General features: G+C 39.3%; 1 protein-coding gene across 2 annotated transcripts in view; it reads right to left on the bottom strand.

The window, feature by feature from the left end:
- Positions 1-4650: 4650 nt before the first annotated feature.
- ryk (receptor like tyrosine kinase) overlaps positions 4651-14697 on the bottom strand; it is a 43795-nt gene continuing 33748 nt past the window's right edge. For both annotated transcript variants that reach the window (XM_075484852.1, XM_075484851.1), the window contains 5 exons: positions 13156-13288; positions 10631-10740; positions 10350-10509; positions 8960-9096; positions 4651-5791 (listed from right to left, as the gene is read on the bottom strand). In XM_075484852.1, the coding sequence (XP_075340967.1) occupies positions 5680-5791; positions 8960-9096; positions 10350-10509; positions 10631-10740; positions 13156-13288 (652 nt within the window). In that variant the 3' untranslated portion in view covers positions 4651-5679. The remainder of the gene's footprint in view (positions 5792-8959; positions 9097-10349; positions 10510-10630; positions 10741-13155; positions 13289-14697) is intronic.

Raw genomic sequence — 14697 nt, forward strand, 5'->3', positions numbered from 1 at the left:
ACAATAATTTAAAAAAAAATCACAGTCAGGACTTCTGTGTGAATTTGCACTTGTTGTGTTGCAAACATAAACTAGACTGAAATTAGTTGCATGACATGATGCCTCAATTCTAATTCTAATTCTAATTCAGCAAAACTAAAAATCAAATACAGTCGTGGCTAATAGCAACATATTAGCAAGAGGCGAGAATGAGGAGTCACGTGACTCCGGTCGGCCATGTTGGCAGAAGAATCTATTGGTTGCCAGGGGCAACGCCATTAACTGAACGGATATCTTCCCGCATTTGACATTTCGGCAGGGCAGAGACGAATACAAAAAAAAGAATGAAAGCAAAGCAATGCAGAGAGATAAGGCGAAAGAAAAGGGACCTTACAGGAACAAGCTTATTACAAGCGCACAGCAGCGGTATTTGGAGAAACTGTCCAGCATCCAAAATATTGATCCTTACGAGCTCCCTGCAGCAGAATGGCACAGAGACCTGGACCAGTTACCTCCGTGCACATATATGGACATAGTAAATTATCTTGTCTTTGGTGTAAGCTACTACACTATGCAGGAGTTTAAAAGTCACAAATCTTTGGAATCGTACGAGACTTTCTGCTGTGGCTGGGTGCAGGACTTGGCCATCTACAAGCCTCCAGGTGGCTCTGGTGATGATAACAGCGTTGTACTGGCAAAGGTAAGGTTCTTGTCATGCATTTTAGTGTTGTAATTACATTGCATTGAGACACTTCTTGACCAAAATGACAACGTAATTAACTGCGACTTGTTTTGTAAACACTAGATTAACGAGACGTTCAATGTACACAAACGTTTCCAATGTTTTGATGTATGCTAAAGCTTATGTTTAGGTATTTAGTTGTCATTTGATTTTAGCCCAACGACACATACTGTAGCGGGTTATTGTGTTGGGTGTTGGGGGCTGCAAAGTGAACAAACCAGTTCTGGGTTGGCTAGGGTACTTATGTGTGATTGCAAGGCGTACATTCCTGGTTAGATTTAAGCCATTAACATTGTGATTGCAAGGCGTACATTCCTGGTTAGCTTTAAGCCATTAACATTGTGATTGCAAGGTGTACATGTCCTGGTTAGATTACAGCCATTATCAATGTGTCTAAAGTGTAGACTGTAACTTGAAATAAATGCTTTTTGCTGTTTAGTTTACTTAACTTTATTTATTTTACAGGTCCTGCATTCACGGAGACTCTGTGAGCCTCCACTTACCCAGTCCAGTGGTATCACTTCAGTTGTGTGGGGCTTGTGGACAGACCCTCCGCTGACACGCCATGGTTTTGCTCTTCTTGTGCTGAATAGTGTTTTTTTGTTCTTTTGCACTAGTAACAGTATTATTTTATTATTATTGCTTGTTGTCAATGTTTACATGCTGGAAATTTTTATACTTTTGATACTGAATGGACACATGTTCTTTTGCACTGTTAACTTTTCCTAGAGGTATATTGCATTCTGCACCTTGCGCCCTTATTCTTTTTTCCTGTTCTGTTAATAAACATTGTTAAGCCATATCAAGTTGTTTCAAGTATTTATTTCAAACAAATTAAAAAGTAATGAAGAATGAACTCAAACAACACTTTGGCACATGTTCGTTAAGGCACAGCAAACAGTGACAATCTTATCTAAAGGCATTAGGTTTTCACCCTCACATTTGAGCAGCATGTGCACAGGTACAGTTGAATGTAAAAATCTGAATTTGTCCAGTCAGCGTGGTTCTCCAACATCTCATATGAGGCTTACCTACAACAGAATAAATAGTTTATGAAAAAAATCTATGCAATCAATGGCAAACCCATCACAGAACACATGCAAAATAAAGATACAGACTGAGAGGGTAACGCTGCTCATGGTATGACAAAAGGGGTGAAGGGGTACACATTAACACATTAGCCACATTAGGGGGTAGTTAACATTAATTTTCGAAGAGGCAACAGTTGGCAAATTGAGCATTTTCGAAGAGGCAACAGTTCGCTAGTTAGCTAGCTAGGCAGCAACGTCAGGTGCACTTCAGGGTTTGCAACAACATAAGGTAACTTCGTAGCTTTAAGAGACAACAACATAAAGAGATTTTTAGAGAACGTACCCGAGTGAAAATGCAGAGAACACACTCTCATCGACGGAGGGGTGCAATCGAAAGTAAGGTCCAGCCAGCCAGGCAATCCGGCGTCTCCTCGTCAGGTCAGACGCCTGCTCTCCCTGATGCTGCATCCATTTAGGAAACCGAAAAAAATTTATTTCGTTGTTCCTATGTTTCCCAAACGTATTATGTGAGGTGCTGGAACAGTTCTTCACACAGCAGTGATTTCCAGGCATGTTCTTGCAATTCCGCACTGTTTAAACTTACTGATTTAAATACACACGCGTACAATGTAAACGAACGGAGAGAATGGCGTTTTCTCGCTAGGATTCTGCCAACATGGCGGATAGGGGCGGGGCTCTGTACTATGACGACAACTCCTCATTCTCACGCCTACGTCCCTCGTAGAAATCAGCATATCTTTATCTTTTCGCCGTTTCTCTTCTTCTTTTCTTCTCTTTCTAAACTGGGCACCCGATGGCTTCTTTGGTCTTTTACCATGATGATGATACATGATGACTCAACATTGTTACCTTTGCTTTTCCCATTAACGCCGTCCGTTCAACCGTCAATCAACCGGAGTCACGTGACGTAAACAAATTCACGTTGATGACTGCACAGATTATTATTTTTTTTACATTTTTCACATAACCCAATTAATTACATGAAGGTATATGGGTCCATGTTCATTTTAGGAATTAAATACAGTTTATTTGGATTGGAAGCAGCTTGTGTTGTGTGGCCTGAGATCAGTCTATCCCCCGCCCCCCTCCCCCTTACCTCTTCTGACACGCACAACCTGTATGACTCTCAGCAGCAAGTTGACGGCACCCACTCCACTAACTTGACATGGAAATGAGCGGTTGTCTAGAAAACTGGCGAGTTTTTTTTGTTGTTGTTGTTGTTGTTGTTTTAGGGCGCCCTGGGCGGTCGCCCACATTGCCCATAGATACCGGATTAATATCTATGTAAAAGAAGTGGAATTCATGAGAACCAAACTAGTGGAACTAACTGATGAAATTTAAGCACACAAGCAAGAATTAGAAGCCAAGAATTGTCACACAAACTCAGTTTGTTCTCATTCAAACTTTTACATTTACCAGTTTGTTTGTAGGCAAATAGGAACAAGCTTCCCAACACTAGTGGCAAATGAAAAGTCTGTCCCACATAAAGTATTAGTATGCGGTGATGCTTTGTTGGGCAGTGTCTAGGGCACATAAAAACACCACAGACAAGACTAAATGAATAATTTAGTTCTTAAGCTGAGAACAGATGTGAATGGATCAGAGACAGAAAACAGAGGGGCTGCACTTCATCGACAGTGTTGACTGACAAAAATGATGGAATCACCACATTTGAAAGATGTTCATTCAGCTTCTTTAAAAAAAAAAAGTTTAAAATAAAACAGATATGACTCAAAACAATTTAATAGCTGAAATTTCTGTCCCTGTAAAATATGCCATAAAAATGTGATAAAATTTAACTTCTTTACGATGTTTTTTTAAATAAAGTGGAGAAAAAGTACATATGGAATCAGCTTTTTTTCTTTTCATTTTAGGCATCTTTAACAAAGCTAATGTTAAACAAAACGGTTTTGTGTTGCATCTGTTTTGCTAAAAAAAAAAAAAAAGTAATAGACCCAAATGAGCATCTTTTAAGTGTGGTTTCATAATTTTTGCCAGAGGTTGTTATACTGGTACGCAAGACATAATATAAATAAATACCAGGTCAATGTGGCCAACCATTTTTCTCTCTCAGCTCTTTCAACTTTGAAATGAATATAGATGTAATAAAACCAGCTGATGTTGAACCTAACAAAGACAATAACATGCCCTCAAGGTGTTCTAATCATGTAATCACAACCGCAGCTCACCTGTGGAATAAACGTGTTGCTTAACACCAATTCTAGAGCTCAACTTTGGTAAGACAATATTTAGATTTACAAGTGTGTATTCAAATACTGTTAGGCTCTTACAGGTGAGCAGAGGTATTTCATCCAGAGTTGTACGTCATTGAAATAAATTACTGAACAAATATTAGAAGTACTGGATGAAAAGTTCTTATACTAAAACTGAAGGACATGCCAAAGGTAGCTCTAAACATGAGTCATTCAACTCTGTCAACACTCATAGCTTCACCTAAGTGTAAAAAGTTTCTGTAAAAACTGTTTCTGCTCCAAGAAACAGTTTGTGCTCAGTTAATAAAATCCAGAAAGCACCCCTCACAAATAGAAATATTCTTCATTGTACTTCAAAAACCAGAAACTCAGTAAACCCCATGGAACTGTGACACAACTGTCTGGAAAGAGAACGTCGCCTTACTCAACATGTCTTGTGGTTGCGTTGCATTATGGTCTATTATGACTGGTGTGGGTGGGGAAATGATAAAAAAAAAAAAAGTGTGCAGAACTGACGAACAGCTACGTGGAAATAACATTTTGAAAGAAGTGTCAACGTCACTCGGGTTTAGTGGATTAGCCATAGAAGTAACATTTTGAACTGAAAACCAAACCAAACACCCCCACCACCCCCCAACATCCAATAAAGGCGGGGGAGTTGGAGCACTGTATTTAAAAATCCCATTTAATGTGCGGATATGAATTTAGGAAGCAGTTTACAACCATATTTCAACATGCAGTGACCATAAAAACACATCACAAGATGTTAAAAGGTGTAAGAATACGATTAGACCTAACTGATACGCAGTTGTGCGTTTTCACAGTGAGCATCAGTGTTCTATTTACTAAAACTGGTCGGAAAGTCCTGTAAAGGGCTGTGTTCTGACGCAGAACAATCAAGTTTGTTAAAGAAAAAAAAAAAGCATTTCAAGGAGGTTGTGACAGTGGAAATGAAATGTACAAAAAAACAAAAAAAAAAAAACAAGGAGGAGGTGGCATTAAAAAAAAAACAGGTCTCACTCCAAATCTGGTTTAGATACATGTATAACTTTGCTTTGATAAAAACCAGCCAGCAGGTCTCCTCAGAGTGTCGGCAGGATCACCCAGAGGAAACTGTACCATTTGAAGGGGTCTAAGACTTATCACTTCATACACAAGTCTGGTTTCCAAGCTGCCATTCGTACCTAGCTTGAGCTCATCATTGCAGCGGGAAGCAACATGTCTGAGAAGATACAAACTGTACAGATGAAGCCTTTGACTCTATGTTGGTACCCAGAAAATCAACTACAAAATACACTGCTTCTCTAGGTTACAAAACTGTAAAAAATACTGTTGTTTTCAGAAGCTTAAATTGTTCTTTATAAAACTGTTCCACGGCAGATAGATGTCTGTAGAAGTTGATGACATATTTGCACTGTTCGGGTCCCCTCAGAGAGAGGAGCAAATGCTTTACAAGCAAATTAAACAATATATGACAAAGAGCCTTTTACTCTGCTATGCTGTAAAAAGGGAATTAAACTATAAAACTTCCAAAAGACCTGTACAAAATAAAATCATCAGGCTAAAGTCTGCTCTTGATAAGGCACAATTTCATACATGCATTCCATGTGAATAGTGTCCAACAGCCTTGAGTGTTTTAAAAAAAAAAAAAAAAAAAAAAAAAAAAAAACGGAAGAAGAAGAAAAATAAGTTTTTACACGTAGGCACCCAGCGCTGCATGAAATTCTGTGAGACACTGAACAAGCTGCTGAAACTTGGGCCTTTCCTCGGGGTCCAGGGCCCAGCAACAAGCCATCACTGCAAACCTGCCACAAAGAGAGAGGAACAAGGTTCAAATCTGTCTCAAATGTACTTACTGCCTGTACAGTGCTTATATAATCAGTGTGACGGGATTGTTTATTAATCTGATTAATAAACAATCCCGTCACACTGATTATGTGCACTGATTAAATCAGTGCACACCTTTGTATTTGACCCAAATATTCTTGAAAAGGAAGTCCTCAGCTCCACACTTATACAGTCATGTGAAAAATAAGTAACGTTTTATGAATCAGGACATAAAAAAAAAAAAAAGATTTTAAAATGAGGTAAATACAAAATCAGATGAAGGCCAACACATGACATACTACGCTTTGTTATCTATCTAAAAAAGAAAAAAAACATAAATGGTATGTGGAAAAACTATGTCCACTCTTACTGCCTCTATAAACTTTAAAGCTTGTTTTATAGTTGACGCGTCGCTCACAGCGTGTGATGTCAAAATGATGCATTTCCGCCTGGTGGAGCGGCGCATAGTCGTGCACCAGTCAAAATTTGTAACTTGGCACATGGAGAGAACGATAAACCGGATGGACCCATTCGAAAATAGGCTCACGGCTGACGGTTGTGTCATGTAAAATACTTTGTGCAATTATTTGTAAATAAATGATATCGTTAGGAATTTGCTGTTGTTTCATTCACTGGAAGCGGCTTTGAGTTTTATGAAAAGAGCTATATAAAACCGGTCTATCATTATTATTATTGCATCCTGAAAGGCAACAATAATTCCTAAGTGTGTCCACACTATTTCATAACAAACAAATAAAGAAAAGGTAACACAATACACTTAAAAGTCCTATAACAATATTCTAAGTACCATATCAGACTATAATGGATATAACACACCTATTGAAATTTCAACTTCTGCAGGCTCATCAGCTATTATGTAAGTAATGGGGAATGCTCAGGAATTTGGAGGTGAAATGGGCATCATCATCCCTATTGAAATTTCAACTTCTGCGGGCTCATCAGCTATTATTTAAGTTATCTTTCTCTTTGGTCGCCTTTTTGCCGACAAGGTTCTAAGCAGCATTTCATCTTCCAGATACTGCAGCAGTATCATTGATGACAGTGCTACTCTTTCTGCTCTTGACAGTGGCATTGTTTTCTCCACTTTCGACGTTGTAGAGTAGTTAGCGGTAACCTTCACGTACGGTACAATTAGAAAAAGACTGAACAAGTGTGGTTTCTTTGGAAGGGTTGCAGGAGAAAGCCTCTTCTCTCTAAAAAGAACATGACAGCACAGCTTAGGTTTGTAATGTTACATCAGAACAAACCTCAAAACATCTGGAAAAAGGTTCTTTGGATGGCTGAGACCAAATTGAAGATGTTTTGGTCATAATGCACAGCTCAATTCTTTAGCTTAATTGTTGTTAAATAAATGACTCGGTTAATACGTCATGGGTTGTTGCTCATCTGAGGTCATATTTAGCAAGGACCAGAGGATTTCTTTTTTAGGTTGTCCTAATGTGATAAACCTTAGAATAAACAGAGTGTACTTTCACAGCTGTACAAAGAAACCATTTGTGGCAATCACAACACTTTGTTGTAATGAAAGCAATATGTGCATGAACACTGTTTATTGAGTTTTATCTTGAAATATCTGTACCTCTTTAGACATTTCCTTGAAAAAAACTCCCATTGGATTGAGTCAATAATGCTGGGCAAACTATTTAACCCAAACTGTTGGCCAATGGATGCCTTTGAGCTGAGAAAACCCTGTTCTAATCCATCATTGAGAAGGTGGCAACCTTGGTGCTGACTCTATATTGAGGAAACAGCCAGTAAATAACAATGTCCTGGTGGGAAAATGATGCCAGTGGGCAAAGGTTGCTCCTTATTCTTGACAGTTGCAGGATGTTGATAAGGTTCATATCAACCATCACTGGCAGTAGCTGAACATTTCAGTTCAACTCAACTCATGTGTTACATAAACAATATGTCACCAGCAGCACACTTCTTTTGTTGAAAGCCTGCAAGAACAAGCCTGGCAGCAGCTGAAAACATAAACACAAGGTTCCACGAAGCCATCTCTTTTTTTTCTAACTTCTACCTTCCGTGATATCAAACAGTAGGAGCGCAAAATCTCATCCCGACTAGCTGATGATCACCATTTAAAAACTACTGTAATTACATACAAAAAACAACTTGTATCTTGTCAAGTTGTTTCAATCAGAAATAAAACACTGAAAAATCTTACAAACCCTGTTTCCAGAAAAGCCACAAAGTGTCCCAAGATGGAACAAAAACTTAAATCTGTATTTTATTGACTCATTTCAACTTCGACATAAACAAATAAAAAACAAATCTAAAATTTGAGAACTGCAACACACTCAAAATAACCTTTAAAGTAAGTAAAAGAACAAACGAAAAGTTTATAGAATATATAAGTTTCAGAGTTGCGGAAGATTATGAACAGCAGGTTAATTGGTGACAGGTGAGGTAGTCAGGACTGAATATAAAAGTTCTTATATATATAAGTTTCAGAGTTGCGGAAGATTATGAACAGCAGGTTAATTGGTGACAGGTGAGGAGTCAGGACTGAATATAAAAGTTCTTAGAAAAGTATGGTTTTAGAAACACAGTGTGAATGCTTGAGTGGCCTGATCTGACTGCTATTGAAACTGTGTGGAGCATCATGAAGAGGAGAGTTAAGACAGCAATGAAAACAGACTACTGAGCAGCAGCTTACAGCAGCTTGCATATAGCAAGAACGGACACAAACTACTTTAAAAACAATGTAGAATCCTCAGTTCTAAGTAATTAAATGAAATGAAAATTAATTTGAATAAAAAAAAAAAAAATACTATTTTAGAATAAGAATGAGTTTTTTTTGTCTTTCACAAACATTGAAAGCTGTCATTATGTATGGTTAATGCTGCTATCAGCTTCAGGGGTCCCAGAAAGTTGAGCTCATTATTAAAAGTAATGTATTAAAAGAAATGGTAATGGTCCAATGTGTCAATGGTATGAAATTCTTGTACTTGTTGCTGTTAAGTAATGGTTCAAACAAATATACACATTCAAAGTTGAAGTTCTGTTGCATTCTAGACTGCAATTTTGAGCATTTCCGCATTTTCTGTTTCCCTCTTCAGCCCAAAACCAGGATGCGAACACTACATGCGTATGTGTGTACACTCTAAAAATCAACTCACAGCTCATCTGGACAGTTAATAGGTTGCGCTATTCTGTAGCCATCTTTCAGGTAAGCAGACATCTCAAAAGGGTCAATGTCGACATAAGGAGTCTGACCCAAAGTCATTAGTTCCCACAGCGTCACTCCAAAAGCCCACTGTGAACACAGAGCACATGATTAAGATCATTGCTTAGCGAACGTAAACATTTTCAACAAAATGGTACACACAAGCCATTATGTTTTCATTCAGCAGCATAAACATTAGCACTACTACGACGAGTGCAGAAAACCAAGGGTGCCTACTGGCTGTCAAATACAAAATGTTCACCATGAACAATGAAAGGAAACTATGTCAAAAAATGTATTTAGAATATAAATCGCAGCCACAAGTGTTTTTAAAGAGGCTGAATGTATAAACAGAAGGGAGGTGGTTCAAACTCTAATGTCAGCCAAATTCTGCCTGCAAATGTTGATCTTCACGCTGACCTCTGCAGAGAGAAAAAAAGAAAAGAAGCATTTCCTGTTTGTGTGTGTGTGTGTATGTGTGTATGAGAGAAAGTGTTAATCGAATTATTAACACAAGTTCACCCTCTGACCCTGAAATTGTTATTAGGAATTTGGGGGATCTTGCCATTTTTTTTTTAATAAAAAAGCAAACAAAAAAAAATAAACCCACTGCTAAAAAATTCTAACTTTAACCTGGCACTGACAAACGTATAAAATACACAGAATGTTCCCAGAAAAAACACCCTTTTCAGTTGTGTTACAGCACATCGCAAGCTGTTATGTGGAGAAAATAAGCTTTTAATTCCAAAAACGATAGGGAATAAAGAGCAGTGATGTTAGGGCCTAACAAAAGAAAGACGCCCTGCTCAGTAATCCATCCTGCTCCCACATCAATGCCACTGCCAACATTCGCAACAAGATAAAAACTCCCAACACTGTGTATCTCTGAATCAGATGTGCACAAACATCAGGGTGTGACGTCTGTATGTGCGCAACACTAATGCACAGCTGCTTGTATGGACCTGAGGCTTGGTTGTCTGTTAAAGACAGGCCTCTGCAAACTGTAAGTGCCATGACTGCCATCAAACAGCATGGCCATAAGAAGAATGCACAGGGTTGTGGGGTGGGGTATGTCTGATCAGAGTCTCTGAGGATCTGTGTGGCTTTCCGGAAAGTCTCTGCCGCACCCACTCTGCTTACCTTAAACAGGAAAGAGGAGAGAACCAGTGACAGATGGTGCTTAATACTGTGCCTCCCTTACCTTTGACACATTAACCAAGTATCTAAGAATGGCTTGAATACAATTGGTGCAATTTCTTGGATGGCCTTCTCAGTCTTATGTCTCTTGGAAAAATATTATAGTGAGAGGCGGGAAGTATCAGATCTGCTACTGTAATTCTTACCACGTCACTTGCACTGGAAAAGTCATTGTTGAGCAGGCTTTCCAGGGCCATCCAGCGAACAGGACGGTTCTCATTATCTCCCAGGCAATGGTAATCCATAGGAAATAGATCTCGAGCGAGGGCATTGTCTGTAATTTTCACCTGCATGTTGTCATCAATGCTGTTAGCAGGGGGGACAAGAGAGACGAGGTGGTAATTAGTTTGCAATGAAATTCCAAACCAAATCACCTGAAAGCTACAGGGCAGAACTGTGGAAACTCCATTCCAGGCCAGACACTTACACGCAGTTCCGAGCAGCGAGGTCTTTGTGTATGACCTCCCTGCGAGCCAGGTAGCTCATTCCACACGCGATCTGGATGGCCATGTACACCAAGTCTTGTTGAGAGATAGCCTGAAAGGAAATGGGACAGACAGAGCGATAATGTGCAGTTGATGGAAACAGGAAACACAACAAAAAGAAGAGAGAGTTGGGAACCACAGCTAATGTGTTTTTACAGGGGTGAAAGGGATCTCTGCGTCAAACTTCTTGTTTCCTTCCAATTGCATTCAAAGATGGGGGTTACACACGTGTAAGACTAGTTCGGTTTTCCAAATCAAGTGAAAGACGAGTTAGCTTAAACTGTAACCAGCTCCCAGGAACTTCAGCACACAATTATCATAATGATATAAATATCCAACACCTAATCACAAAATAAGTATGTTTTCAGCAAGTAGCAGATTTTGGCTTTTAAGATTTGGTTTCCAATGACATTTAGCACAGACACATATGTTCCTTTAAGAAGTAACTGTATTAACTGACATCACCCTTAAATATTTTTTTCCTGTGCTACAATCAGGTACTTAGTGAAGATGGGAAGCATATGCTGGCATGTTGTGGGATATTTTTTTTTCCTGGTAATTGAATGTGAATGAGGTGATGAAGAGCTGCCCGAGGCAAAAGCTGCATCCAAGTGTAGCATAAATACACTGGCGTTGAAATTTAAAGCAACGTTATTAACATTGCTGACCAGCCTTGCATACAACAGATGGACCAGGATCTGATCCGACGTGATGCTCCTTCTCCAAAGGTTTGAGTGAGCTGTGTGCTTTGTGCATGAACCCACAGAGACAATAGCTCGGCCACCCCTGACTGTTAACAAAGCGAGGCTCCTTGAATGTATATAAACATCCTGCATAGTTGAGAAGACAACGCCGCTTCACAAGAGCTCCTAAACTGGCAGTACCATATATTCATGTGCTTTTTAAAAACTCTAATCTAATTCAAATAAATTATAAATCTTGGCTCTGACGTGCTTAGAAGAAATTTTTTTGGCTGTTTTCTTATCAGACAGCAGACAGTGTGATACAAACAAAATTATTAACATCCCACCAAAACAGAGGAAAACAAACTCTTGAGCAACCAGCGAACAAGACGGGAACATACTCAATCAAATGCTCAAGCTGCAAATAACAGTTATCAGATTTTTTATATTTAAAAAAAAAAAAAAGGCAACGATGGGAAAAAGGCTCAACTCGCAACACTTTTTTTTTTTTTCCCCCATCTGCCTCATAATGGTACTGATTCATAACATGATGTTTATCCCGACAGCACAACTTAATGATCATCTTTGTCTCCTTCGACTGCCAAAACAAGATAATGAAACCGGTGAGAGTGAAGGTGCTGATGGGTTACCTGAAGCTGTACAAAGGGGGTTTTGATTACTGCGAGTGGCTGGCAAGCTTCGTCTTGTGATTGTGAAATGTTTGTAGCATCTGCTTTTCTGATGCTGATTGATTGGTTTGTTGGATTCGCACTTGGCTTTGCCAAGAACGTCAAAGACTCCTTGGGGTTAACGTACACAAAAGCCTGATTGTCTTTACATAGAGTGAAAATCTACGCCCAAAGCCCAGACTCCGGGACTATATCAACAATCTTTATAATAACAGCGTGAATGGTAGGAACTGTAGGTGCTACTTGGTGCCGACTGCTGCCTACATGTAAAAAACATTCTTTCCTGCTCAACACAGAGACAGAATCGTACTTTTGTTCTTATTTTGGGGATTTATTTTAAGAGATTAAATATGTCTCAACACAGCGTCGCATGTCTTACATTTGAGCATGTATTATTATAGTTTGACAAATATGTACGTGCAACCTTTATTATGCTTGAGAGCTCTTTTTTTCAATGACATCAAGTAAATTTTAAAGACAGGATGGGAAACAGTCATACAAAACACCAAGTGGTAAGAAGACATGGCAGGAAAAAAAAAAAAATCATTAAACTTCCTGATAAGGGAGCATGATTCGTTGGGTAAAAAGCTACAACATAAAATTCAATGCAGTATTTCAGGAAACTCCAAAATCTACATACAAAGCTTCAACAAATAAAGAAGAATAAATCAAATGTTTAATAAAATCAATAAACTATTTCTTTGCATTGTCCAAAAGTTTACTCATTTAGAAAAGATGCAATATTTAAAAATAGTAAAAAAAAAAATATATTAAAAAAAACAGTAAAAAGAACAGTCAATGGAGCAAGTCTGATAACTCTGGCCTTTGGGAATAATATTAATATTTGTTTTATCAGGGTTCAGTACAAGTCAGGCCTTTAAGGGTGTCTTGCAAGATATATTAGATATATGTTGTAAAAGATGTACAGAATCAGCAACATAATACGTGATGACAATCTGCTAGAAATGACACTGCTTCAACGTTCCAAACAGTTAAAAAGGGCTGGACATAAAAATGTACCCTGGGGAATGCCTTCTGTTATCGATTAAAAAACTCCGAGAAGAAGAACTAAGCTTCACCAAGTCCAAGCCTCACCTGAGGATTGTTGGCCTCGGCGAGCTTGCACTGCCGCAGGAAGAGCTTGAGATTCCCCCATGCCATGAAGGGCAACAGCACCATAGGCTTCTCACCGTCCTCAGTGCACACGTGACTTATGGGCAACAGATTTCTAAATGAAGACAGGGGAGATGTAACAGATTAGATCTGACTGCTGCACATAAAAAGCACCGTAGGAAGACAACAGAACAGGGAAACTGTGGTTGTCCAAACCATGAAGCAGGAAGTGTCAGCCAATCTCATCAATGTCCTCACTTCAAAAAGAAGAAGGAGGAAGGAACAGACAAACATGACTCTATTCTTTTCCTGAGGAGGTATATACAGTGAGGGTGCACAGCTACTGTAAATCTGGGGCCAGTTCTGATTAAACATCGCTGGTGTGATTAGAAAATGATTCCGTGCCTTCAGACTACATGTAGAGCATGAAAGCAGAGCCCATTTTTTGAGAAATAAACAACTGTTTTATAAATGTCAAGCCACAAAGTTATGTGCAAGTCATACGTTTACGTCTGAGAAATGAGCCGTTCTTCCCATGAATCTGCATGACGTTTTCAACTGTGGTGTTGCTTCATCAGCGCTCAGAGACACTTAGGCTACGTGCCCACGACAACGCTCTGAAGCATAAACGCAGATGTCCGTTTTTTTCCTCCACAATTTATCTGCGTTCTCACGAGCGTCTTGGGGGTGGATATCTGTCTATCCATGGGAACAGGGAAAACGTATAAAACTCATAAAACTCATAAAACTCGCAGTTTGCCGATGTAGTATGCACGCCCCGGACGTAGGTGGCAGCCGATGTAGTATGCACGCCCCGGACGTAGGTGGCAGTAGCAACAATACCAAATGCCTGTTTTGTGGCTACTTCCTCCGCGTCAGTTGGAAGAAAAGTATTTAACGCGGCTACTGCTACACGTTCATCCATATTGTTCTCAAAGGGCAGGCTCAAATTTGGCGGTAGAACGTCAGTAGGCTACTTCCAGATGCGTGTGCAAAAAAAAACGTGTGCAAAAAACGCACTTCTGCGTTTTGAACTGTTCCTACGGCGACGAGAGGTTGGAAAGTTTTCAAGATCTCCACTCTGGGGGGCGTTTGTGTTTTCTCCGTTTTGAACTCCTAAAAACGCCGTCGCCGTGTGCAAGATAGGCACATCTGTCGAAATGTTCTACGTTTATCTATCGTTACCGTTGTCGTGGGCACGTAGCCTTAAATGCAGCATGTTAGTGATATCAGTTTCTCTGGCATAATATGTGATAATGTTTACAACACCCTGAACCATTCATTTTCAGGAATAGCGTCGGGAACTTGTCACCATACAAAAGAGTAGCAGTCCAATATGACGGATTTATTGATAGAAATGGATTTAAACTATATATATTATGATTATAGATTTAAGGGAGGAGTCTTATGACACAGGGTCAGAGTTTTGCATTTTGTGAGACAAAGTGAGTACTGCAGAAACTCTGCAGCCTTTGGAACTCATCAGTCAGACCTTTTACTGGTCTGGATACACATTCTTCTGCT

The sequence above is a fragment of the Odontesthes bonariensis genome, chromosome 15 (assembly GCF_027942865.1).
Source record: "Odontesthes bonariensis isolate fOdoBon6 chromosome 15, fOdoBon6.hap1, whole genome shotgun sequence".
Lineage (NCBI taxonomy): Eukaryota > Metazoa > Chordata > Actinopteri > Atheriniformes > Atherinopsidae > Odontesthes > Odontesthes bonariensis.